The sequence below is a fragment of the Podarcis bocagei genome, assembly GCF_964188305.1.
Source record: "Podarcis bocagei genome assembly, chromosome: 10".
NCBI classification, from domain to species: Eukaryota; Metazoa; Chordata; class Lepidosauria; order Squamata; family Lacertidae; genus Podarcis; species Podarcis bocagei.
Genome location: NC_138135.1, coordinates 34,362,894 through 34,389,740, shown reverse-complemented (window position 1 = coordinate 34,389,740; position 26,847 = coordinate 34,362,894). Strand labels below are relative to the sequence as shown.

At 42.8% G+C, this 26,847-nt stretch overlaps 2 protein-coding genes across 5 annotated transcripts in view; one reads left to right on the top strand and one right to left on the bottom strand.

The window, feature by feature from the left end:
* The first annotated feature begins 940 nt into the window (after window positions 1-940).
* On the top strand, window positions 941-16,557 carry CHADL (chondroadherin like). Of its 3 annotated transcripts, none has more exons than XM_081209520.1 (5): window positions 941-1,035; window positions 8,966-9,134; window positions 10,491-12,161; window positions 13,569-13,735; window positions 14,414-16,557. In XM_081209520.1, the coding sequence occupies exons 2-5, from the start codon at window positions 8,979-8,981 to the stop codon at window positions 14,703-14,705; spliced, it is 2,286 nt and encodes a 761-aa protein (XP_081065646.1). In that variant the 5' UTR covers window positions 941-1,035; window positions 8,966-8,978; the 3' UTR covers window positions 14,706-16,557. The 3 variants fall into 3 exon arrangements, with proteins under 3 accessions (XP_081065646.1, XP_081065648.1, XP_081065647.1); XM_081209522.1 differs by lacking the exon at window positions 941-1,035 and adding an exon at window positions 1,743-1,873; XM_081209521.1 differs by lacking the exon at window positions 941-1,035 and adding an exon at window positions 3,908-3,982.
* A 1,261-nt stretch (window positions 16,558-17,818) lies between these two features.
* Window positions 17,819-26,847, bottom strand: part of L3MBTL2 (L3MBTL histone methyl-lysine binding protein 2) — a 32,822-nt gene continuing 23,793 nt past the window's right edge. Inside the window, exons 9-17 of one of the 2 annotated variants that reach the window (XM_081209518.1) lie at window positions 25,409-25,640; window positions 25,045-25,121; window positions 23,758-23,862; window positions 23,065-23,212; window positions 22,393-22,475; window positions 21,390-21,624; window positions 20,664-20,729; window positions 19,288-19,455; window positions 17,819-18,991 (exon numbers count right to left, since the gene is read on the bottom strand). In XM_081209518.1, coding sequence (XP_081065644.1) covers window positions 18,711-18,991; window positions 19,288-19,455; window positions 20,664-20,729; window positions 21,390-21,624; window positions 22,393-22,475; window positions 23,065-23,212; window positions 23,758-23,862; window positions 25,045-25,121; window positions 25,409-25,640 — 1,395 coding nt within the window. In that variant the 3' untranslated portion in view covers window positions 17,819-18,710. Of the gene's footprint in view, window positions 18,992-19,287; window positions 19,456-20,663; window positions 20,763-21,389; window positions 21,625-22,392; window positions 22,476-23,064; window positions 23,213-23,757; window positions 23,863-25,044; window positions 25,122-25,408; window positions 25,641-26,847 lie in introns of both variants that reach the window. The other variant, XM_081209517.1, reaches the window with a different exon arrangement.

Genomic DNA, 26,847 nt, shown 5'->3' with positions numbered 1-26,847 from the left:
AGTAAAAGGCGAAAGATTTATACGATCTGAAGAGAAACCAGAGTATACTGAAAGACCGTCGGGCGCCTCTACCGGAGATCAGTCAACAGCCTCGCAGGTGAGGGCGAATACCTAACGGACCTGTCCAAAGTAATCCCTTGAGTAAACACTAGATTTCCAAGGTGACAAGGCCAGTTTAATAATCGGGTTCGAAACAAAAACATTAATAAAAGTATTTAAAATTTATCATCTATGGCCTTCCGCGCAATGTATGATGGGATATGCAAATTAAGCAGCGCCGCCTTCGCCTCCGAGCCGGCTCTGCTTTCACGTGACGTCTGCACTTGTCGCGAAGGCTGCCGGTTAACGATCGCCACTGCGCATACTCAGACCTCCGGTGATAGTTACAGAAATGGGGCGGGGACGAGAATATGAATGAGGTCATTTGTTCAAGGAAAAATTGCCTTCGCTTCTGCCTGGGAAGCCGCTCAGAGAAATCTGTGCATGCGTGCAGGAGCAGATTTGTACAGTATATATTCATATCAGCTCCGTTCACTGTAAATATGCATTTGATGCACGAATAAAGATACTATTTGCGAGAGAAGGCTCGTAATTATTTGAGGAAAGTGCAGTGTAAATAAAGAGAAGTGGGGAGAGAATTACGATCCAGTGAGGTGTAATGGTAAATGCGCATAACAGGGCCACAACCTTAAAGCTGAGAGTCGGGGTGTGCCGGCCACCTCTGCTGGCTTTTCTTTTTAAGCATGGGGCTTAGCGTGGAAAAGCTCTTTTTGCTACCCTGAACAGAGGCCACTTCCAGGTGACCTCTTTACTAGCATTCCTCCTGATTTGTTATATGACATTGCCTCAAGTAAACGGTATCGCCCACTCCCCAGTGCATAGTGTCCCTGTCGTTTTCCTTATCGCAATAAGTCTGATCGGGCAAGGGAGACGAATCAACTTTCCTTGCACAACTTAAATTTGCCGTCAAAACGAGACTGAATCCCATCCACAAATGGCAGTCTGGAATCATCCAGAGTGGTAGGGTGCTTCCAGGTGGGTGTATATTGTGGAATGAATGCACCTCATGTATGCACATTTTTGCAACACGCACCCAACGTTGGCATGTTAGCCTGTTGTTTTTAGCCTACTTCCATACAGAATTGAGCATTTAACCTGATTTGTTTTCACAGCCTGGGAGCCTGGGTTGTGTATTGAGCGTTCATTCTGATTTGTTAAGAGGCAAGTTATATCACATTGCATCAAACCAGGCTTATCCCATCATTTTCAGTGCACTTGCTTACCACAAAAGTCTGATTTTTGTGGGGAAAGTAGCTTTATTGCAGTAGAGTGCCAAATCCTTTTAAACTGCCATCTGAATTTTGCTGGTATCTGTTTGACTCAATTTTATGGGTAGGATTCAGTCTGGAAGCCCTTAATCTTGATTTACCCTTTCTGGGGGAAGTATGAGAAATGAAAAACTGTTGTCAATAACCCATTTGCAATACCTGAATGACCCCCTCCCCATTTACAACACAAACTACCTGGAAGCACTGTTATGCTAAGAAATTATATTTTTTATATTTGCTATAAAGTAGTTGACAAAGACTGTGTAACAGAAAAGAGTCATGAACTGAACTAAACACTGAAGACTACAGGAGAACAGCCAAGGATCACATTATAAATGAGAAAGTTCTGATTTGTTTATTCACAATGGTTCTATTTAACTATTAATTTCCTGGATTTCCTCCACAAATAGTACATCTGGGTTCGGAGAGTGAAAAATTTGGGCTACCAATGACATGTGAGCACTGCAAAAAATAAAACAAAAAACACCTCACAATAAACACTCATTTGGAAGCACCCTGAGTGGGAGGAGAGATGGAATATAAATGTGAGTAAATAAATAAAACATATGTATGTTTCATAAACACAAGGCTTTTACTATGCTTTTAATACTCTAAATGCTATGTTTAAACCATGGAAGATTTGTTCTAACTTTCACTGTGATTGTGACAACAGTACTGTATCCAGAAGGCAGTGTGTGCCATTCGCCCCTCCAGATTAATTCACTAAAGAAATCATTAAGCACCCTTATGCTAATAAACCTATTTTTTATATTTACTATAACATAGCTGACAAACAGAAAAGAGTCACGAACTGAACTAAACACTAAATCTCTATTGAGAGCCTGTTCTGGCTGAAGAACAAAATAACAATTCTCGTAATAAAATACAGTGGTACCTCGGGTTACATACGCTTCAGGTTATATACGCTTCAGGTTACAGACTCTGCTAACCCAGAAAGAACTTTGCTTCAGGATGAGAACAGAAATTGTACAGCGGCGGTGCAGCAGCAGCAGGAGGCCCCATTAGCTAAAGTGGTGCTTCAGGTTAAGAACAGTATCAGGTTAAGAACAGACCTCCGGAACAAATTAAATACTTAACCTGAGGTACCACTGTAAATGCATTTGATGATCCAGGCCCATGTTTTAGCCCTGCATGGAAAGAAATAATTATACAGTTCAGCTAATTAGTATTTGAAGCTGATTTAATTATCCTGTTTAGAAAATGTCAGTCAAGTGTAGTTGCAACTAACTTTTGCTGGATTGGGCCCTTGAAATCTGGAGTTTCCACTGGCAAATTCTTAAGGTCAAACAAATAAACTAAAATCTGGTTGGTTTTGTTTTTTAAAAATATATATTTTATAGTTTTCAACACTACAACAAACAACATATCATGTTACCTAAAAGTTGAGCAACTAAAATTTGGTTTTTGACACATTGTGGTCCAGGAACATGCTAGAAGTGAGTCCCAGACAGAAATTTGAGATGGCTAATAATAATAAACTGTGATAGGAATTTTGAGGTCTTAGATATATGTTGAATGTTCATAAGTGTACCAACCAAGTACATACATAGATCAGCACAGGAAGACCAACCTGGAACCTTTTTGATTCCTAAACTGACCAAATGTTTTCTCTGCAAGGTCAAAGTGGGAAACCTCCCATTGTCTCTTTCCTCACAAATCCTGTCTTAAGGGCACATTTAAGATATGAATAGGGTGTGAACCTGTGACCTGGCCCAGGAACTAAGTATCACTACAAAAGAATGGCGGGCTCCCCAGGCAATCCAATCAAGTAACCTGCCAGACAGAAGATAAACAAGGACAGGAGAGAGAAAAACAACATTCAAATTTCTGTTTAGACCGCCTTTTCTGTGATGTAGGTATGATGTATCTGAGGGGTGGTCTTAGGTTACACCCCTCCTGTGATGTATGTATGATGTTTCTGGGGGTGGTCTTGATCCACAGGGTGGCAATTTCTAAAGTCTTTATAAGGCCTTGCACGCCATTTTTCGGGGTCCCTCCTCTCTCCTGCGGGTGAGGGGAGCACCCTGTTGCAACAGATCAATAAAGATCAAGCTTACTAGCTGCTTTGCTTCTCAATATTCTCTGGTTGGCCTGTTATCTTTTCCTACCAATAGGAAACCTATGTAAGGACTTTATAGGGGCTCTTGGATACCCCATAAGGGAAAAGGGCAATTTTTGTTTACAACAAAACCCTGGAATCCAACAGGTATTTCCTTTGTTTTAATTTGCATTTAATGTACTGGAGCAAATCATTCAAATCAATAAGGATATTTGGAAATTTAACTTGCTGTGTGTGCATATATGCGTGCGCACACACACTGAGAAACTGCTTGCAGAGCAAGGACTTCGTCGCCTTCATAAATGAGAGGCTGTGTAATACAGGTTGGCCTATTTGACAGCTTGAAGGGGGGAAGCGGCGCTCTGCAATTCTGCTCCATGAGCTTCCTTGTTTCCGTCTGTGGAAGGGCTGCAGCTTGCCCAAGTCTAAAGGTATTACAAAGAGTCCAGTGTTAATGCAAGGATGAACAGTTCTTGATGTGTGTTTCCATTACCAGCCACTGCAATGGCAGGCAGGAAAAAGAGGACTGATTAGCTTGTATCAGAATCCTGGATGGTTTTCACTCCCTCTGAAGGTACGTAGCTTACGGGTAATTCCAGATTCGCTTTTGTCACCTAAGGCTCAAGTGGCCTTGACGGTGCAGAGTGCCTTCCATTGGCTTTGAATGGTGGCCCAGCTGTGCTCATATCTAGACAAGGACAGTCTTAACTACTGTAACTTCTGTTGTCTTTTATCGGCTGTAGGCTGGATGACTGCAGTGCATTACCGGTATATATTGGGCTTTCAGGCATTTATAGCCTCTATTAGAGGGTTAGGATCTGTAAGACCTGTCTTTTATCTGTATAGGTGTGTTTTTAGGTTTTTATTGGTTGTGCTTATTTTAATTGGCTTTAATGTAAGTCACTTTGGGTCACTTTTGTGATGATAATAAATTCTCCCTTTGTAGGCTGAAATCCTGACATTTTGAAAGGACATTCTGAATACAGGGCTTCCGTTGGCGGAAGCATTCATGAGATGTGTTCCGAAATTAACCATGTCCCTTTTTTTTTGACATTCAAAGCAACAGTATGGCAGCTTTACAGGCATTCCCAACGGGTGTGTGTGTGATCATTTCAACCCTATGGCAAACAAACCAACATTCTCCCTTCAGTCCCACAACCTTCCATAAAGACAGTTTCCCAAACTTTGTGAAAATTCTAGCTTTCCAGTGCACCATAAGCAGCAAAGGAAATTATACACAGAAAACAAATTACCTCATGTACATGGAGTTACTTGAGTAGTTTGAAATAAATGAAGGAACTGTTATTTCCAAATCTACCTTATGAGTGGTAAAGCAAGGCCTTCATCAGGCAGGTAAATATTGCCGGGGCAACCCCCTCAAAAGGGGGTGCAATGTGATAATTGATCAGCTGACAAGTCCATTCTCATTCCCACCAGACTGCTGGGGTGAGCAGAGAGGTTTTAAACCCAACAAGAGGTTTACCTTGTTTTTTGTTTTTGTTGCCAAAATTGGTGGGGTCTTAGGGGCCCAGAAAAATTTGCTAGGAGGGACAGATCATGCTCTCAGACTGAGGGTTAGCCTAAAATAGTCTAAAATATGCCCTGAGATTATGTAGAGTAAATGCACTGAAACACTCTCCTAAATAAGTGCCATTGCATATATGACACAATTCCTACATGGAAGACTCTTGCATCTAAGAATTAATGTGACTACAAAACGCCTTGCAACATGTGTGGGACGTGAATTAATTACAACAACAACTTTACACACAGTTCTTACCCAGTGTGCTCAAGGGGGATACCTATACACACGATAAATAAACATATTGAGTTTGCAATCCATATGCTGGTTTCATATTAATTCCTAAACAGAAGTACAATTTTTAAATGTAAAAATTTAAAAGGTACTCTGTGAAGGTACTCAAGAGACATGTGGATGTGCTTTCAAATTATTCTGCATGCTATTTTATTGGTGTACATAGAAAACTCCTCAGCTGACTCCTAAATTTATAGGTAGCAGCAACTGATAAATTAAAGGTACCGTAATTGCAGGTCTTCCTTTTTGCTGCTGCTTTCCCTGCTTCCACCCTCCGTGTGTGTGTGTGTGTGTGTGTGTGTGTGTGTGTGTGTGTGTGTGTGTTTGAGAGAGAGCAAGAGAGCGCACACACACCACTGTTGAACAAGAGCTCAATCAGCTCTTTTCACTGCAAATGCAGATACCAGGAACGTTTACAAGGTTCTGATAGTTTTCACACCAATATTTCTTTTATTCTTCCCAACTTTATGTAGCCTTATCCAGGTAAGGAACTAGGGAAGTTAGTGGGCACCTTGGGGAAGGGGAAGCATTTTGTCAGTTGTAGTCGGGGATAATTATAAAGCCCTTGTTATAAGAATTTTAAGGTCATATATATATATATATATATATATATATATATATATATATATATATATTTCATAAATGTACCAAGCAAGCACATACATAAATGTATAAACCACATGTCTGAAACCGCACAGAAAAAAGTCCTAAAACCATTTTGTCTCTCCCAAATGACCTCAAATATTTCTCTGCAAGGTCGAAGGAAATGGGAAGTCTCCCCATTGTCTCTTTGTTCACAAGTCCTGCCTTAAGGGCACATTTAAGATATGACTCTGTGACTTGTGACCTGGATTCAGAAACTGAGTAGTTATCATAACAAAAGAGTGGCCAGGATGCCCAGGTAATCCAGTCAGGTAACCTGGCAGACAGGATAAAAACAACGCACTCAGATTTCTGTTGTAGTCCGCCCCTTCTCTGATGTATGTATGATGTATGGAGGGGTGGTCTTGGGCTCTAGAGTGGGCAGTTCAAAAGTCTATATAAGGGCTTGCACACCTTTGTCCTGGGTCGTCCTCCTCTCTCCTGCATGTGGAGGGAACACCCTGTTGCAACAGCTTTAATAAAGATCAGGCTTACTAGCTGCTTTGCTTGTCAATATTCTCTGGTTGGCCGCTGTTATTTTCTCCTACTGATGGAGAACCTACAAAGGACTCTGTAAGGGCTCTTGTGTACCCCATAAGGGAAAGGGAGCAGTTTTTGTTTACAACACCCTTTTGCTGCCAAATAATAGGAAGCTTTCTGGTTAAAGGAATAGGGACACTTCATTCCTAAGTGGGTATTTCTCCACAACATGACTGTATGAATTAGTTGTACAGTTCAAGATGTAAAATCTGTTCCTAAGTCTAATAAACTTAGAAGCAGATGTTTTAAGTCAGCATTGTGCAATGGGGTGGGTGATGTATTTTTAGTCTTTAAGTATTTCAACATTTGATGAATAATTTGGGATGCTTTGTGTCTAGCCAGCTGCACTGCAGAGACAGACAGACAAACCGGTCATAGTAAACATGTGACTCAGGAAATGGAGATATTGAGACCCAATACCACCAAGGACATGAGACTCAAGCTTAGCACATATTCCAGAGAATTGGGGGAATGTTAGCCTGACCTCAGCTGCTTTGATCTCTTTGAAGTAAAAGAAGGGTATAAATATTGCAGCCGGGTTTGTATCAGGCTGCCTGCTGGCACAGAAGGAATAAAGAGAGAGATGGATTAGAAGACAAGGCTTCTTAGACTTGGTCTGGGGTACGGATGGCATATCTATGTCCCTCCCTACGTTGCTGGACTCCAGTTGCCATCAGCCCGAGCCAGCAAGGTTAGTGGTGAGGGATGATGGGAGTTAGATACCAAGGACATCTGAATCATACTGTGCTCCTCTGACAGGGATGGCTGTGGAATCAGCCAGGTTTGGAACCGTCCATAAAAAATGCAACACTTAAAACAGTACCATACACCTTTGTAAACTCCACTTTCATTGTAATTAGTCGCTTAAAGTACAGGAGCTTCTTTCTCTCTTAAAAAAAAAAATGCAATTCATAACACTCCCAGGATACAGTTGTGTTCATCACTGGTATTAAACATTCTGTTTATTTTATGTGTGAAGAGTGTATTGTAACTGACAGTTTACTGAGAGGAAGTAAGGAGAAATATTTTATATTTCCACTAAGCATGACTATCCCTTAGGAAATCTATTTTTTTGTATTATTACTTGTAATGGGTGAGGTGTGGAATGAATTAATGAATGAAGTGGTGTATGTATGTAAAGACTCTTGTATTCTACAGAGAAAGGGGTCTTCAGGGAGGAGTGAAATCTTAACCTTGGCAATAGAGGAAAATTGACAGGCACAGAAAATAACCAAGACATGCAGATTTGAGAGAACAGGCAAAGAAAAATGAAAATTCACAAAGAAGGTCGCGCAAAAAGAAGGTGAATGAAGGGAAAGCAAAGAAATGAACCTCTTGGCATCAAGTGATGGTTTCATTTTGTTGCATTATGTAAAATAACCTCAACATCAGTTGAGGTGGGGTGGGCAGAAGAGAGGGCTATATACAGTATAAATCAATTTTATTGCCCTGTAAATGAAAAATTACTGATTTTTGCTTTGGGCTTTTGTGCCCAGTTTATGTATGTTTCTAAATCTTCAGGGATTTCTTCCTCCATTTTAATTTTGTCTAAACTATGTTGATTTGTGATTCCAATTGCACACACCCCTCCTCCATTTCCTTCTCTCTCTTGGTCTCTCTCCAAAGCCCCTGCTGTTCTCTTTACTTTGGCTGAGAGGCCTCCCTAAGGTAGGTCAGATTCACTTCTAACAACGGGAGCCTTAACATTTGTCTTTTAAAAAAAGCCATTAAAAAATACACAAAGTGAAGAGCAGTGGAAAAAAGCAGGAAGCAGCAGTATTAAAGAGCTAAATTTATTAAAGTTGTATTCTCAACATCAGATTGCTTTAATTTGTCTTAATTCGCAAGAACTGTGATTTGCTTCCAGTCCAGGAGTAACATTGCAAATGAGGGAGAATGAAGGTTTCTGGTATGGAAATTGCCTGTCTTGGATATATTAAGGTTTGGATTGGCGGGGAGGGGGAGGCAGTGTATCTTAAGATCACTTGCTCAGTTTATACTCCTTTTTATTACATCACAGTGACAATATTAAGGTAATCCGTGTAGAACATTTTTAAAAAAATACAGTGGTACCTCTGGTTAAGAACTTAATTCGTTCTGGAGGTCAATTCTTAACCTGAAACTGTTCTTAACCTGAGGTACCACTTTAGCTAATGCGGCCTCCCACTGCCGCTGTGCCACCGCCACACGATTTCTGTTCTCATCCTGAAGCAAAGTTCTTAACCTGAGGTACTACTTCCGGGTTAGCGGAGTCTGTAACCTGAAGCATTTGTAACCTGAAGCGTCTGTAACCCAAGGTACCACTGTAAGTGGTTTTGTGCATTCAGCATGCACACCCAGTGCACAAGTCCATTTGTTTACCTGTTACTAAATAAGTATGGTGGGAACACATGCTGAGGCTTTGCCTTGTGTTTTCTAACACATTTTAGGATGCTACGTTATTCAAACCATTTACCCATCCAGCCTCCCACCGCTCCTCTGCCTCCAGCCAGTCCACGACAGCAGCAGAAAGTTTAATATTGCCTTACGACTTGGCTTTCTTGCATATTCCCTACTCAGCCGCTTCCCCAAGATGTGGACCTCTGTGCGCCTTCTTCTGTTGTCAACCCTACTCACTGGAAAGACGGTTGCTGAACGCTGCCCACAAATCTGCCTCTGTGACAGCATCAAGCATCAAGTCATGTGCTTGAACAAGAACCTCACCAAGGTGCCCATTAACATCCCTCAGGTCAGTTTGTGGGAAGCAGTGAGGGACGTGCAACACAAGGTTTGCGCAAGTGCACTTCTATGAAGCATCCATAGGGCCCTTTCCTCCGACATCCTACTTGCAAAGTTCAAACTGGAAAGAGTTTTGGGGGGAAATTGCCTTGTAAAGTGGTGGATGCTCCTTTATTATTCAGCCAAGGCTGGAATGCTACCTATCAGAGATGTTTAATGGGTTTCCTGCATTAGCAGTGGGTTGGAGTTGATGAGCCTTGAGATTCCCTTCCAACTCTATGAGTCTATGAAACAGCTCCAGTTTCTTTAAAAGTTCTAATGAAGCCATCTAAGGTCTCTCTGACCCAGAGACTTCTTTTTTAAGAACAGCTGCTGCCTCTAACAAATTTCTAATATTAATAATATGTCAGTTCATCCATTTACATCATATCTAAGGATTTTATCAGACATTCCTTAATCAATCATATACCTTGAGCCTTGCACTACTGGAAAGAACAATCTCAGCAATTACAAACAGGTCAAAATAATACACATACATTTGATACCTACACTGTTAAGACAGTGAGATGATTAATTACGATAGCATTAGCACCTAAGATTGGCCCTATCTACATCCAAAACCTGTATACCTCACCCATGTACAAGCTGGGAGAGGCTTCCTGCCTGAAACATCTGCCAGTCAGTGTAAGCAATACTGAGCTAGATGGACCATTGGCCTGACTCAGCATAAGGTAGCTTCTTATGCTCCTAAATCATAACAAGCCAAAGAAGTCATCATATTGTTATGACAGACCAAGCACTTTCAGAAATCCAAGAACCCAAGTCTCTGTTCCAAGGTATTTTATAATAGTCAAAATCATATCACAGACTATACAACTGAGAAAGTACCCCCTTTATTAAAGTGTATTCTATAACCACCTTCTCAAACATGTTGCTTGATGTGGCCTGAAAATATTACCTGCTCCTTTTTGTACAAACTGCTTTATTTGAAGCTACTAATACCCTGTGGCTACCCAGACCTGAGACTTCCAAAACTCTGGTCTCAAGTAGACAAATTCCCATTTGGTATCAGGTCCATGCAACTATACATTTATGCTTTTCCCATCTTAAAAGGTCTCTCAATCTTTTCTGGGATTGAAATTGAAGTCTGTTGTTGTGGATTCAAAAGGTGAGACCTATGGGGAAAAGTCATTTTCTATATCTACTCCAAGTATGGAATAGTTAATAATATGCTAATTCTCTATTATAACAAAGACACAAGGGAGTGGGGAATTGACTTTTCATCCAGAGGCAACATTGTTCCAAAAGAGTGTGAGCAAGACAATTAGTTGAGGATAAAGCTAATGTTTATCTGTGTAATCAACAGGTCACTCAAAGACTTGACCTCCGGGGTAATGAAATCAAAGTCATCTCTGCAGGAACTTTCTTGCCTATTCCATACCTCACCCACATGAAACTTCAGAGATGCAAGGTGGAAAGCATAGAGGAAGGGGCTTTCAGGGGATTAGGACGGCTTGTCTACCTCAATTTAGCTTCCAACAATATAGCATTCATCTATCAAGAGTCTCTAGATGGCCTCTCCTCCCTCAAGCAGCTTATCCTAGAAAATAATAGCATTGAGGAAATAAAGCCAGGGGCTTTTAGTCAACTGGGCTTCCTCACCTTTCTTAACCTGGCCAGAAACTCCTTGGTTTACCTACCAGATATGGTCTTCCAGGGACTTCAGTTGATCAAGTGGATTAATTTGTCCCACAACTCACTCAATGTGCTTGCCAACGAGGCCTTTGGTGGATTATCGACCCTTAGGAGGCTAAGCCTAGATCACAATGAACTTCAGTTCCTTCCTCACGAGGCGCTCTCTAGATTGTCTGGCACAGCCCAGCTAGACCTCGGACATAACCCCATCACTTATATTGGTGAGGAGGCCATTGAGATGGCATCCCTGAAACAGCTCTTCTTGGACAACATGGCCCTTCAGGAAGTCTCACACAGAGCTTTTGTCAAGAGCCCCCTGCTGCACACTCTTGACCTGCATAACAACCAGCTGTCCGTGTTGCAGCCACAGACAGAGATGGCCCACCTCAAAAAAATTGACCTAACAGGGAACCCTGTCCTTTGCACTTGTGAAATGCGCCCCTTCAAGGAATGGGCTGCGAAAGCAAGAATACATGCCGATGTGGTATGTGCTGGTCCTGCTGCCGTCAGGGGAGAGCACCTGGAATCCCTGAGGGCAACAGATATGAAGTGCAGAAGTCACGCATTGGGTGAGGAGCTGCTGCCTAGCCTGGCCACGGTCACCAGGGAACCAGAGAAGGATGCTGTAAGATGTCCACAAGGATGTACTTGTTCACCAGATTCCCAGCATGCAAACTGTGTCAGGAGAAACCTCCAGAGTATTCCCAAAGGCTTTCCAAGCAACACCCAACTTCTGGACTTGCGCCATAATGAGTTCCACTTGGTACCTCAAGACTCCTTCCCTGGCTTGAGAAACCTGACCTCACTCCATCTGCAGAACTGCAAGATTGCAAGGCTGCAGCCTGGTGCTTTCCAGGACTTGAAAAACCTCGTCTACCTTTACCTGTCTAACAACAACATAGATTCTGTAGATGCTGATGTTTTCAAAGGGCCTGCTCAGCTTGCATATCTCTACCTGGACCACAATGGATTCAACCAAATATCCAAAAGCTCCTTCACCCTCTTGCCAAACCTCTTTGCCCTCCACTTGCAACACAACTCCATCAGTCAGCTGACCGATAATGATCTGGCTGGGCTGGAGAAGCTACGCTGGTTATACTTAACAGGGAACCGCATCACTCACATGTCTCCCAAGGCTCTGGGACATGTCAAGCTGCTGGAGAAGCTGCATCTAGACGAGAATCATTTGCAGGAAGTGCCCACCAAGTCTCTCAGAGGGCTGCCCACGCTTAGTGAACTGAAGTTGTCCAAGAATCCCATAAAGTACATTGGGGATGGCGCCTTCCTGCCAGTGGCAAGATCTCTGCAGCACCTGTACTTGGATGAGATGGGGCTAGAACAGGTAAGCAGGGGTAGGAAGATTGGAAATTAAGACCTGCCTTTTCTTGCCATCATAGTCCCAATAACACCCCTTTGCAAATGTTTCTTTGCTTAATTTTATTAAATAGCAAGTTCTCAGGTGTCATAAGAAGAATTTGGGAAATTGTACAAATGTGTTAGGAGGCCCTATCCAAGCTGTAGGCCCTATCTTGCCACCTTCCCCAAATACAGTACAAGCTTCACCTGGAGGGGATAAACTTAATCAAGTCAGACTTGCATTGGTTCATCTAGCTCAGTAACCAATTGACAGCAGCTCTCAAGGGTTTCAGACAGGGGTTTTCCCCAGCCCCACCGGGCAATGCCAGGCATTAAGTGCAGGGCTTTCTGCATGCAAGGAAGGTAGAATCATAGAATCATAGAGTTGGAAGAGACCACAAGGGCCATCGAGTCCAACCCCCTGCCAAGCAGGAAACACCATCAGAGCACTCCTGACATATGGTTGTCAAGCCTCTGCTTAAAGACCTCCAAAGAAGGAGACTCCACCACACTCCTTGGCAGCAAATTCCACTGTCGAACAGCTCTTACTGTCAGGTGCCTGCCTCTGAGCTAATGACCTCCCCCCGGACCACAAAATCTGCTCTTAGGCCTTTAACAGAGATATGCAATACAATTTCTAGCAGGTGTGGCTTTTCCACACATTGCAGTGGCCACAGGAGAGGCTATCCCTACTCAAACTCTCTCTGCTGCACAGCTGTTCCATTTCATCTCATGGCTCCTGCAGGCCAAGGGAATGGCCATTGCCCAGTTATCAGGACACAGGCTTCTTATGCAAAAAGGTCCCAGGTTCATTCCTTGACATCTCCTGCTATGACTGGGAAAGATGCCTGCCTGAATAAAACCCCAGAGTGCAGCTAAATGAACCAGGGGTCTGACTCACTGTGTCAGTTTTTTAAACAGCTTGCATCCAAACTACCTGCACAATGTATAAATATGATCTCGGGGGTTATTGCTGTTTTTCTTTTGCTTAAAAGCTGCCATCAATTGGATACTTTTCAAAGGGGCTGGGAGAAGGTACAAAGCCTGAAACCACGGCAGATGATGAGCAAATTTAAAAGCTAGAACTATTATTTCCTTTATTCCAGCACCCTTATAGCTATAGGTTGAAGATGCTCAGATCTGGTAGAGCAATTCCATTTCCCCATCCAAGTTTTTTTCCTTAAAGTAATATGGAACGACCATAATTTGATCAGTCTGGGGTGGGATGTGGAAGCTAAAGTGCCTGGATAAGTAGAAGAGCACCTTCCAAAGGGTTCTGGTGGGACACGCCAAGTGGGTCAATGTCACCAGAAGTTTCAGATAACTGGCTAACGTAGAATTTGCTGCTGATGTCATTAAGCGCCTGACAGCCAAACTCGCTCTGTGTTTGCAGATTTCCTCTGGTGCCTTCACTGGCTTGGGCCCACAGATACGAAGCCTGTATCTTGAGAAAAACGAAGTGCGCAGTCTGCCGAACTTACACAGCTTTACAGCTCTGGAGGTCATCAGCCTGAGTGATGTTCCTTTCTCTTGCGACTGCCAACTTCTCCCGCTACGCAAGTGAGCTGCTAGTTCCCACTACTGCACAAGGGCTTGTAGAACAGCAGTTTGGGTAGAACGTTTGTCTCTCTTTCTTATTTGGCAGGGCTTCAAACGCATCCTATTAACATGCTCAGACTAGCACTCTTGCCAGCCATCTCAGCAAAGTGATTATGGGCACTGTTCTAGTTTCTGTTGCCTAGTCACAAAATTGTACAGTAATTCAACATGTTCCTCTTTATTGCCAATAAACCAAGTAAGGGATGGGGAGCAGCAAATACGAAGCAACTCTTTCATTATACCAACTCACTTCAAATGCTATTGCACCTGCTTTCAAGCCAATATGCTTTCAGCTGACTCAAATGCTGCAGTGCATCTAGACTAAAGCTAGGTAAGAGATAGGCAACCCAACACAATTTGAAAAGGTGGTTCATTCGTTTACGCATCAAGCTGATAAGCTGAGCTCCATAGTTGCTTAGGCTGACTTAGAATTTTTTTAAAATTTTAAATTAATTCATTAAATTAATGAAATCATCGTCTCCATACCTTCCTTTCTCCTCCTCTGTGTTTCACAATAACTGAAGATCCTCTTGTATCAAGAAGCAAGCTTTCAGAAATGTAGGAAAGTGTGTGACTGTGAAGATACAAAGGCTTAGTACTTTGGCTGATTATATTGCCTCGCTTCTTCCTCCTTTTCAGGTGGCTTGACAAGCTGAATCTTAGAGTAGGAGCCACCTGTGGCTCCCCAGCAGAGGTACGTGGCCAGAAGGTGAAGCTCGTCACTATCTTCCAAAGCTGCCCAGGCTGGAATACCAAGAAGACAAAAAGAACCAGTTCAGCTAAAGCCAAAGCCAAGGCTGGAAGGAGCTCCAGTAAGAAGAGGCAGCAGCAAGCTGGGAATATACGAGTCAAGAAAAGCAGGAAAAGCAGAAGCAGGAAAAGCAAGTTGCTGAAAATGCGCTTCTCCATTAATAGGGGGAGAAAGGCTTGAGGGGGGGCACATTTTTATGGCCTGTAAATCCCTCCATACTACAAAAGGTGCATTTTCAAAGGAATACTTGATAATTATACTAAAAGTCAATCTTAGATGTTAAAGAGGCAGGCAAGTGGAGCGTTATGCTATAGCTGTCTGCCTGTACAATCATGCACTGAGCATGGTTGAAATCTCCAAGATGCTTGTACTGTATAGGCAAATGTGCACACTTAAATATTCTATAGTTTATTCTGCTAGTCTGGAAGTAGTGGCAGGTACCGAGTGCTCCTCTTGTCACCATGATTTAGCCAGACATGTCCTGCACACTTTCCAGTCTGTTTGTATTTAACAAGGGCTTAAAAAGTATTAAGAGCTTGCCATACATACATACGTAATGTAAAGCTTTCTCAAGGTTGCTGAATTTTTTTGCCCACAGCTGAACTGTGTGCTGTTTCTGCATCTTTGCTAAATTGTAAAAGAACCCACAGTCTCAACCAGGAGCATTTTGTTGAAGTAGAAACAGAAGTTTCTGTTAGAGGAGATAGTTAGAAAGTTGACTTTGTGAAGTATATTAGTTATTAAAGTCAATGCTCTTGTGATGCTTTTTCTAAGCATTGAAATATTTGGGCTAAGCTACAATTTGGCTAAGTCTTTGTCTTCTGCTACTCATTGTATTCAGTTTGCCAAATTTACGCACTGATGTTCTACATGCCAATAGCTTTTGGCACTATTTACAGAATTTTGCAATTCAGAATTGAGGAATTTGTTGTGAATTCTAGCATAGCTTACCACAGAAGAGCAATAATTGGGTAGTGCTAGGAGCTCACCATCTGTAAGCAACCAATGCTCTTCCCAAGGTTAAACTGCCTCTTATCTCTGGTGTGTTCTGGAGTTATCTCTGGAGGCGACAAACATTCTACAAGAGACAAAATATGGGGGATTTGACGCAATAGCAAAAGAATGTGCATTGAAAGAACCATGGGATAAGACTGTTCCAAAGAACCAAGATGTCTCCAAACAAAAATGAAATCAAGCGTTTCACAGCAGGAAACAAAAGCAGCCGTGGGGGCAAGTTGTAGCACAGCAGATTTACAGCCTTATCCTAACCATGCTTTTTTCAAAAGCAAGTTCCTTTGCTTGCAAAATGACTTCTTTCTAAGCGTCCATGCTAAAGTTAGCAGCTGAAAGCCGCATATCAGGAAGCACCTTTTCACTGTAAGAAGCATCAGACAATGGAACAAGTTGCCCAGGGAAGTAGTGAGATTTCCTCCTAGGAGCTTTTCAAAACACCAGGATGATGGAAACACACGCTTAAGTAATGGGCATGATTTAAATCCCAGGAAGCTGCCATTGCAGGGAGCTGGCCAGTATTTATTCCAACCATTATTTCACAAGGTAACAGCTTAGCAGGATTAAAAGCGTCATTATTAATATTTTATCAAATGGCAACTCTCTTCTGGAGATATACCACGGCCCATCTGCTCTCGTGGTGAGAATTTTAAGACTGGTTCATAGTGGCCATGTGGCTGCTCCTGTGAATGTAAATCGGGTAGTTGTTGCTTCACTTCTCAGAATAGATTCTCACAGGCCTAGGCCACTTTTAACCTCACCAGGGACCAGTGCTGGACTATGGCTGTCATCTGTATGGTCAGGGATGCTGGCAGCTACAGCAACAAAACAAGGAAGGAATTCATATTCTTAGACGGAAGTGCATTGCCAGTGCAATGTAAGAGACAAATCTTAAATGTCACTCTAGTAAAGAATAACAGGAGGTACCACAGCTTAATGACATTGAAATCGAAACGAAAACTCCCCCACAGCTTCAGGGCTGTTTCCTACATGTAACTAAATGCACAAATAATTATTTGTATGTGAAATACAATTAGAAGCAAGCTCTTTTTATATGGCTATATAAGTATCATAAACAATAAAGCTAAAATATAAACACTTCAGTTACAGCTCTAGCGTGTGTAATTTACTTTTATTCTTTTTTACATTTATAAAAATGAGATTTACTTTCATTCCTGATGTTAAGAAGCACAGACTTACTTTCTGCAAGGAGAAAGTTGGTAGAAGATGGGTAGAGTCTGTACAAAAACATACGGTTAGATCAGGACTCTTCCCGTACAGTCTACACATTTATTGTTGAGGAAGGAAATGAAAAACCACCTCACCAGAAGCTTGGGAATGAGGAGGCCGACAGGGATGGTCCACACTTCTGGACTATTTCAAGTCCCCACCCAACAGCCTTCTTTCATTTCTGGCCAAGGTGGGAGAAACACGCTGACTTTGGGGCCCATCAAAATGTCCAATCAGAAGAGTGACAAGGATGCTTGATAAAGATGGTTTACATTAGGGCAATGCAAAACTTAGATCAGAATCCACAGACAGATCTCTGGCTGATTTGCAGAAGACTGACATGGAATTCTGACTCCCAATTGTTTAACAATGGCAACAACAAAATGAATTTTTCTACCTAAATTAAGCTTCTGTAAAGAGCTCAGCCCAGTTCTGGTCACATTCCTAGTCTCAAAATGTGCTCAAAGGGACCTTATTCTTTAATTCTTCCTATCTGCTGGCTATGGTTGTTAGATCTTTTGAGTTCTAGCTAACAGAAAGAAAAAGGCTCAGCACAACCAACAAGCCGTAAGTCTACCCACCCTGCTTTAGAAACGCAACATGCCATAATAGCACATTCCAATCCCTTTAGATTCCAGCTGTCACACTTTAGGTAGTTTGGGAATAAATGCAAATAGGAAAGGGGAAGGATGGAAGAAACACAATTTGGGGGCAATGGCAGCAGAGAAAGAGGAGTTGAGTCAGAAAAGGAAAACTAAATGTCATTCCATGCATTATGTTCCTAGCACATGTCTATAGTGCATATGTCTAAAAAGATTTGCGTGTTCTGGTTTGGAAACACTTTCTCTAATATATAGTATTATAAAAGTGAAAAAGGATTATACTTTTGGTGTTGTGGTTATGACCTGTCTGAGAAGACAAAAGGCAAAACAATCCCCCTTGCAGACAGATGTACTTTAGAACCAGCAAACAATGCACAAGTTGCTTCTGTATGCCCTTGGTACCCCTATTTTCTTGACCAGAGAAGACCAGAAAAGACTCCAAACACAAGGTATTCTGACTGAGTTTATTCAACAAAAGGGCAAAATAAACACATGAAGTTTTATTTACAGAAAGGGTTGCAATACATTTTTCTCCTCTCATTATTGTCAAAGAATTGATTCATTCTGTTCATAGTACAAAGGGGGGGGGGCAAGTGTATACTCCTACTCCTCACAGAGGAAAATGTGATGCTCCAAAGTGCATTGGGCTCACATGTAATTTGATTTCATGTGTCCTGTGCCTTCTTAGACTCTGTGGCCAAAATGGCAGGAAGAAACAATGTAGCACAGAGGAAGACAGAGGTAATTTGGGAGAGCAGTTCCCAATACAGTGGTACCTCGGGTTAAGAACTTAATTCATTCTGGAGGTCTGTTCTTAACCTAAAACTGTTCTTAACCTGAAGCACCACTTTAGCTAATGGGGCCTCCCGCTGCTGCCACACCTCTCAATTTCTGTTCTCATCCTGAAGCAAAGTTCTTAACCCGAGGTACTATTTCTGGGTTAGCGGAGTCTGTAACCTGAAGTGTGTGTAACCTGAGGTATCACTGTACCATGTAATGGATGTGGTTCTCTACTGGATTGGCACTTATCTAGATTCTGGCTCAATTGATGCAAGTTTAGAATGACTTGGAAGCCCCTCCCTACAGAGATCTGAAATGGAGAAGTTCATCCTTGGCTCCTGCCATGCCAGTCAGAAAGGCATAGTGGGCTTGCCTTTTTACATAATTAAGTGGAATTTGTTTTGAGAGCTTTTCCTTTTTTATTTTGAGGTGATCCATCAACTATGAAAAAACTACAGCTTTATAAACTGTGGTCCATGCCCCCGCAAATGAGGCCAGCATTTTCCTGATTTCTTCAAGGACTGTGGCAAAAGAACATCAAGTCACTTTGTCGCATGAAGCTTTAGTCTACATCTTCATCCTTCAAGCAACTGATCAATACTGGGCTTGCTGGAGCTTCTGGTTCCATGACTTCATCCTTTAAGCAGCTGAGCAACACAGAGCTTGCTGGAGCTTCTGGTTCAATATCCTTATCCTTTAAGCAGCCGCCCGGCATAGGACTCAGTGGGGATTCTGTGTCCATATCTTCATCCTTTAAGCAGCTGATTGGGACTGGTAGCAGTGGGGCTTCAAGTTCCATTGCTGAATCGTCAAGAATTTCTTCTTTCACCTCCACAGCAACAACTGCAAGAAACAGAGAGATGGGCTCTATTAACATCGCAGGAAACAATCCTCAGAGCATGCACATACACATGTAAGAAATAAGCAATAGCAAAAGCTTGTGGTAAATTGCATCCATATGTATGTACCAAGGCTGGGAGACCTGTGACTGGAGTTTCCTAGAACAGCAAGCAGATTCTGCACTGGAAATGGTGAGCAGGAAAATAGCTAATTTACACAACCACCACCTTCCCATCTCCAATCCCACATAAGGGGGGGCAGCAAAAAAGTAGGAATAAGTGACACCCCTTTTAACTGACTTTCATCAGAAGCTGGTTTCAGTGAGGTCTTGCTTGCAGTTTGTGTGCCCTCCTTTGCTTTAGGGGCAGCCCTTTTCTTGGCAGCCTGTGCTTTCTTCTTTACTTCGGGGGCAGCCGTCTTCTTTGCTGCTTGCTTGATGGAACGGGCTTTAGCAGTCATCTTCTTCCCTTTGTATACAGAAGAGAGGAAGTTATAAGAAAACCCACCTTTGTGACTGTTTTGCTTCTTATATTAACATCTTGTTGTGAAGGGTTGTTTTGTGTGTTGTTGTTTTTTTGGTATGGCAGCAGCATTCAGTCAAGTGAGCTCTCAGTGGAGCTGAAATTACTCAAGACACTGGCTGACTACTTCAAAGAGAGCTAGAATTAAGACTCATAGGAATCTCGCAAGATAGGTTAGGCCACTCAGTGAACCGAGCAGGATGCTGAACAATCAAACAATTCTCTAAACACACCGTTACAACACTGACACAAGTGCTACTGATCGTCATTTTTGTTTAGTTTAAACTACAAGGTGAGCTTTACAGCTGAGTGAGGATTTGAACCCCGGTCTCCTAGATCCTAGTTCAGCACTCTAACCATTACACCACACCGGCTCTCATATGTTTAGTATATTTAGCTGGCGTTGGCCATCAGGCCAATGGTTCAATTAGCCCACTACAGTCACCTGATATTCAGCCAGAGCTCATTTCCCACCATGTTAACAGAGGCCCTTTTAGTAAGAGATGTTCAGGGTTTCAAACACAATTGTTGTAGCCACAATTCTTGAAGAGCCATAGCTCATGTTCTGCGCAAACAAGGTCCCAGATTCAGTCACCTAGCACCTCCTCGTAGAATGATCTTTGGTATTACAGAGAAGGGCCCTATTCGGCGTTACCTCACAGCAAGCCAACCTCACCGGCAGCATAAGAAAGGCATGCTCCTTTAAGGCTCAGGTTGGGTGACAGAGGGACAATGGGATGATAAAAGGGATGGTGGGAATTGTAATGCAACAAAATTGGCAGAATCACAGGTTCATCATCCCTGTCATAGAACCAAGTCATATATGTGGTCCATCCAATCAAGAATCCCAATTCCAATAGTGACAGCTTACAGTGATTCACAAGAATGCATGGGACTAAGGCACAAGCTAATGATGAGGAAGTCCATTTCATGCCCTGTCAGACAGTCCCACCATCCACATTTCAAGCTACTCCATTTTGCAATGCCATCCTCACAGAAGATAGTCCAGTACCTTAATGTTCCTTCCATGTGCACTGGTAGTTCTGGGCAGCATACTATCTGCAGCAGGCTTATGCCTTAGTATCAAACCTTGCAATATTTTCTTTGTTACTAAGATGAATCACAGAGACAAGGTTGTTCCAATTGCCACTCACTTTTCCTTCCATATGGCTTTCGCTTCTTCTTCGGCACCTCCTTAGTTGGCACTGGTGACATAGGCTCTGCCACCGAGGAAACAGATCTACAATCAGAAGCTACACAGGACACAGGAGACGTTAAGCAGTAGACACAGCTGCATAAGGTTTCCAAGCAGGAGGGTTCATGATTAGTTCCCAGTTTAAGAGGCTCAGAATACTTTGTATAAAAAGGTAGGGGAGACAGAGAAGGACAGTTTTCCGTCTTGTCTCCCACAAGCCCCCAAGTTTGCTACCTTTGTACATTTTATTCTGGGGCCTCACAATGATTTAATCTTGTAAAGAACGTCAGTGGCTCAGAGTAAGGTAATTCAAAGGTAGAGGAACAAAGCCAAAAGGCTGCTCTAGTCCTCACTGAATGAGCTGCATGTATATGGAGCTGGTATTGAGAGCAGAATCAGTTTAACGACCATTTCTGCTTGAAAACATCCTCCCTCCCTCAAAATAGGGGGCTCCTGTTGTTTTGATTTCAGCTTCATCTCCTCATCAGCTACTGAACCTGCCCATTCTGGTTCCCAGCCTTTAACATGTCCAGGTTTGCTATGCAATTAAGACATAGTGTGGGTCATGTGGAAGGTACCTCTTTCTCGTAAGAGAAGTAGAAAGAAGAGCAATAGGTCAGATTGCCACCAACACACCTTGAGTGAAACTGGTGATGCTGGATGAAAAGAAGATACATTCTCTTACCTGGTGCTACTGGGGGCTGTAGCTGGTAGCCTATCAGCTCACACCAGCCCACAGGATAGATATCTGGGGACTCACAGTCCACCCACTGGTCATATTCGCTGTCCCAACCATCGAAGTGTATCCTGAGGAGCCGATGTACCACTCGCTTCACTGTGGCCACACAGATAAGCCTGGGCTCCATCAAGTCTACTGCTTCTAGCTTGGCACCCATCTTGAAGCCATGGTTTGGGCAATCCTGGGAAAAGGAGCAGCACAATATACCCAACCTCAAATAATAATATACATCCATGAGGGCTTCCTTCCTTCCATTTATTTATTGAAGGCACTCAACGTTCTTGTTCTAAGAAATCCAAATTCTGCATGCTGCTCTCCGATTTAAAAATTTTAAGTGTATGCACGCATGCGAACACGCGCGTGCGCACACACACACACACACACACACACACACACACACAGAGCGAGCTGCAAATTTTTTTAATTAAATAAATATTTTAATAATTCTACTGGGGGAGCTTAGCAGTTCAAGTTGAGGGACAGTAAGAGTGTCCAGAAATGATATTTGTAATGAGGTAAGGAAGGAATTTAAACCGGGGGGGACAGCCCTACACATTTAAGTTAGCAGTACCAATGCCAAGGTTATAAATGAGAGATTTGACTCTGCTGCAGAGTGAAGTCTTCTTGATCTCTTTTCAGCAAAGCACACTGTCAAGGGTGATCACTGAAATTCTACGTACGAAATGAACCTTACTTCCCTATCTAGACTAAAATATCCCAGACACTTGGACCTTTCCACTTAGGGAAGCCATTCACAACCCTTGATAAATCTGATTGCCATTTTCTGTAGCTTCAGGGAAACACCTTACACAATATTTCGTAAGTATGCTTGCATCTGCATTGTATATAATGGCATTTCTCATAAGGCCATTTGCTTCTCAACAACAGAGCCACTAGTTTGGGGTGACGCTGATGCCTTTGTGAACCTGCCCTTCCACATGCTACTCACCACGTTGAACAGATGTGCTGGTGCAGCCTTTGACTTGGTCTTTTCTAGATAGCTTGTCCAACTGAAGGTCTTGGCATCATGCCCTGAAGTATGAAGTTGGGGGGGGGGGAATGTTACTGGAATGAAACACCTCCTTCATAAACACCACAACCAGAAGTAGCAGGAGAAGCATGCAAGTTATTGTCTATCCCCTCGCACACATTTGCCCAAGAAGCAGCCAATGCCAACTACAGTGGGGCAAAGCAAAAACAAAGTTTGCTTTCCAGAGTGGAGATCAGACAGAACACAATGCAATAGCTATTCAGAAAACCAAGTGGTTCTTGTTTCCAGAGGAGTGCAGAGGCAGTAAAGGATGAACACCAGCTTTTGTATAGCCCTCCGATGCCCCCAAAAGAGAAGCATGGAAACGGCAAGATTCAGAGGCAGGCATTCTATTCAGAGCAAACGCAGGAGGATAGCAAAGCAGAAACTGAATTCCAGCCAAACTCCCAATTTTCTTGGGCAGGAACAACAAGAGAGATCGCCATCTCAGTGGCAAAGAAGAAACAGAGTATGTCAGTTTCACACTTATAGTCTAACATAAGCAAGGCTTTCTTAGCATTCTATTTTGCAGGGAAGGAGCTCAATCTGCCACGGAAGCAAGCAAAGAGAAGGAGAGCTTGGGGTCCTCACCTTTCGGAGTCGTCAGTTCAATGTTGTTCTGCTTACAGAAATTGACAGGGAAAATGGAGTGCAAGGAAGCATGGTAGCAGAACCAATCAGAACCATCCTCAGAGGCTGCACCATCAATGCCGATCATGAGATAGCCATCTAAAAGGACCTGAAAGACAAGCCAGGGGTGAGAAAGCGAACCTGAAGGTTGTTCTAAAGTATTTCATAATAGCAGCTTCTAAACTCAACAGAGAGAAGAGCTGGAGCACTCTATGGTGTTAAGTGCCTAAATATAACATACTTGCCTCTTAATTTTCTCACTCATTTATTTCTAAAATATTTATAACTTGCTTTTCTTTCAAAAACCAAGATCTGCACTCACATGTGTGTGATTTGAACATCCCATCAACACTGTACAAGCATTACTAGATTTTTTAAAAAGCAGACTCATAGCACATAGCCGCTATTTTGTGACTGTTGCCTCCAACGTTTTCTCAAAATTCGAAATCTGCCCACTGGCCCAAATCAGTTGGCTCTAAGGTATGTAAACTAGAGGCTTAATTTTTTTATTTCGTAAAAATTTATACACCGCTTCCTTGTAAAAAAACAACAACCCTAAAGCAGTTCCTTTCTTCCTTCAAAGTCTAACTCCCAATTCCTTGAAAGCGCTGTGCTTGGCTGAAGCAGCCGCTCCTTCTTTTCAGACTGGCATACCTTACGGACAGTAGCCACACAAATGTTGCCCATATTCAAAGGGTCAATGGCTTCCAGTTTCATGCCTTCCTCAAACCAGCGACCTTCTGGGTAGACAGCGCGCACCTGGAACAGATTACGGATGAGAAAGAAGTTGGTGATAAAGAAATAAAACACATGCAGGGACATGTGTGGGTAACCAGAAAGACTGACCTTGGTGATTGGGGCGTAGGAGTTCAAATTGCTTTCCAGCTTTGCTGGCTGGCCTTGAGGAAGCAGCACTCTTGTTCTCAGTTAATTATCTGATACACGAGAACAGCAGTGACCTACGTCACAGCATGGTTGCAAGGCCAAGTAGGATAAGCACGATAAAGAGAAAGACAACATCTCCCATTGCTTAAGCTTCCTCCAAGGTCTAGTCCTTCAAGAGTGGAATGACTCTTTCCAACCACAGAAAGTCTTCCCCATATTTTTGCTGCAAGCCATCCCTGTTTTGCTTTCAACCCACGTAGGTCCTGTATCCTATCCCCAATTGCTCAACATTGTGATTTGTTTATTTATGTATTGTCTTTTAAAGAGCATCTCAAAGCACAACAGAAAAAAGACAGCAATCCATTAAGCAAAGTAAAACAGTGTTAAATCTTTGAAAAATAAAATGCAGCAGCAATTGAGGGCAAATTAACAATAATACCTCCACTACCACTACTACTACTAATACTTTATTTATTTGCTGCCCATCTGACTGGGTTGCCCCAGCCACTCTGGGCGACTTCCAACAAATTATAAAACCACAGTAAAACACCAAACATTAAAAACTTCCCTATACAGGGCTGCCTGTTTATTTCCTTGACCTCTGACAAGAGGGAATTCCACAGGGTGGGTGCCACTACCAAGAAGGCCCTCTGCCAGGTTCCTTGTAACTTCACTTCTTGCAGTGAGGGAACCACCAGAAGGCCCTCAGAGCTGGACCTCAATGTCTGGGATGAACAATGGGGGTGAAGATGCTCCTGCAGGTATACAGAACTAAACTATAAAGAACTAAACATCAGCCTGGGAAGAGGTACTTCAGAAGGTGCTGAAACACCAACAGTACTGGCGCCAGTCTCGGTTCCAGGACAAAGTGATTCTATGGAGAGCCACCCCTGACTGGTTCATTCAACACTGAGTTCCTTGGGCGCTACAACAGCTAGTCCCTTGCAAGGCAGGAGAGAGATTTCAAGAGCTCCATAAACTACAATCCCCCAAATGGTGCAAATCCCATCTCACTTGGAGACCAAAGAAAAGAAAGAGACCATAAACCTTTCCCACCTTCTTGAAGAGATATGGAACAGCATCACAGTAGATCTTCCGGAAGGTAGGGTGGTGTGCCATGTCATTAGATTTTTCTTCCAGCAAAGACATAAAAGGATATTGAAAGTAAGAAAGAGTGAAACAAGACACCTCAAATTTGCTAGTTAGCGGTCATCTTTTGGCAAGGAAAATTCTTCTTCTTCTTCCGTTTAAAAATAGTTTATTTGCCACAGCATACATTTCAAACATTCTCATCATCTTAAAAACCGTCAAATAACCAATCTCATTAAAAGGAAGGAATACATTATATCTGCAACAATTTGAAAGGTTAAAATATATACTTCAAGAAGAAGAGTAGTTTTTCTCCTATGTAAATCCTCACCCGTTCTCTTTATGCTATGGCCAACCCTTCTAGACCAGCCAACAGGGTGGATTAAGGGGCTCCACATGTGGCACCAGAAATCATCAACGCTGTCCCCATCTTCATAGAGAAGCCTCAGGCGGCCACCAATCACAGTGTCCACGACAGCCACACGTATCCGAGAAACACGTGTCTTGTCCACCACTTCCAGTCTCATGCCTTGGCGGAAGGGATACTTCATGTTCTCAGTCATCTGAGTAAACAAGAAGAGAGATGCTCTGCTGTCTTCCATGTCTGCGACTCTCCACCACAGAGATTGCGCAACTCTCTGCACTTTTACGCTTCCTCCTCTAGAGTGCAGCCTTGCAGTTTTTCTTGAACATGGGATGCCGCATGAATCAACCCCCCCCCAAATTGCTGATGCCTCCATGTCAACAAAAAAGCATTCGGCCATCCATTCAGATTGGATTTTTTTCAAACACTTTCAGTAGCCCAGGTCATACACCCATAGTTACTGGTTTAGCATGACTGCAGACATGGCTCCCACTTCACTCCTTCTCTAGCTCGAGTGGGAGTCATGAACCATTGGCCTTGGTTTAGTAATACATCTGAATAAATTTTGGCTTCTGGACTAATTTGATTGAATCCCCAGTTCCGATGCAGTATTAGGCCAGGGACCGGGGTTTGTTGGCCCTGCTCAAGAAGCAGTAAAGCAGGCGCCTTCTCTGCATTCATACTAAACCATTAACTATTATTTACCATGAAATGTGAATGCTGCCATTGCCACTTTTGTGTCACCCAGAGCATTTAGATAAATAAAACCACAATCTAACCTGATTTATTACATTTGTATCCTGCCCTTTCTTCAAGAAGCTCAGGGCAGCATACATGGTTCTTCCTCCCTTTAACCTCACAACCACCCAATGAGGCAGGCTAGGCTGACAGAGAGAGAGAGAGGCTTGCCCAAGGTACCCTAATACCACACTGACTGATTTGTTGTGGGGAGAGTCTCAGTCAAAATTCCAGAACCTTCCTTGGGTTCATATTCTGTGTTAAGGGCTCATGCCCCACATCTCTGGCAGAAGCAGATTTAGCCAATGAAGTGCTGTAAACCAGGAGGTGGAGCTATGAACCAGGAAGACACCTGAAGGCAGCCCTGTTTAGGGAAACTTTTAATGTTTGATGCATTACTGTATTTTAATATTTTGTTGGAAGCCGCCCAGAGTGGCTGGGGAAGCCCAGCCAGATGGGCGGGGTATAAATAAATAAATAAATAAATAAATAAATAATAAAATCGCAACTCTGGCATGAACTCTAGCAAACCAGACTCTCGTGTCCCCTGCACAAATCTGCCATATGTGGATACAGTCATACCTCGGGTTGAAGTGGCTTCAGGTTGAGCGCTTTTGGGTTGCGCTCCGTGGCGACCCGGAAGTAATGGAACGTGTTACTTCCGGGTT

Excerpts from the sequence above, each read along its gene's own strand:
- CHADL (XM_081209520.1), top strand. The coding sequence starts at position 8,979 with ATGTGGACCTCTGTGCGCCTTCTTCTGTTGTCAACCCTACTCACTGGA. Across the intron at positions 12,162-13,568 it reads ATGAGATGGGGCTAGAACAG|ATTTCCTCTGGTGCCTTCAC; the intron begins GTAAGCAGGGGT and ends CTGTGTTTGCAG. Across the intron at positions 13,736-14,413 it reads CAACTTCTCCCGCTACGCAA|GTGGCTTGACAAGCTGAATC; the intron begins GTGAGCTGCTAG and ends CCTCCTTTTCAG.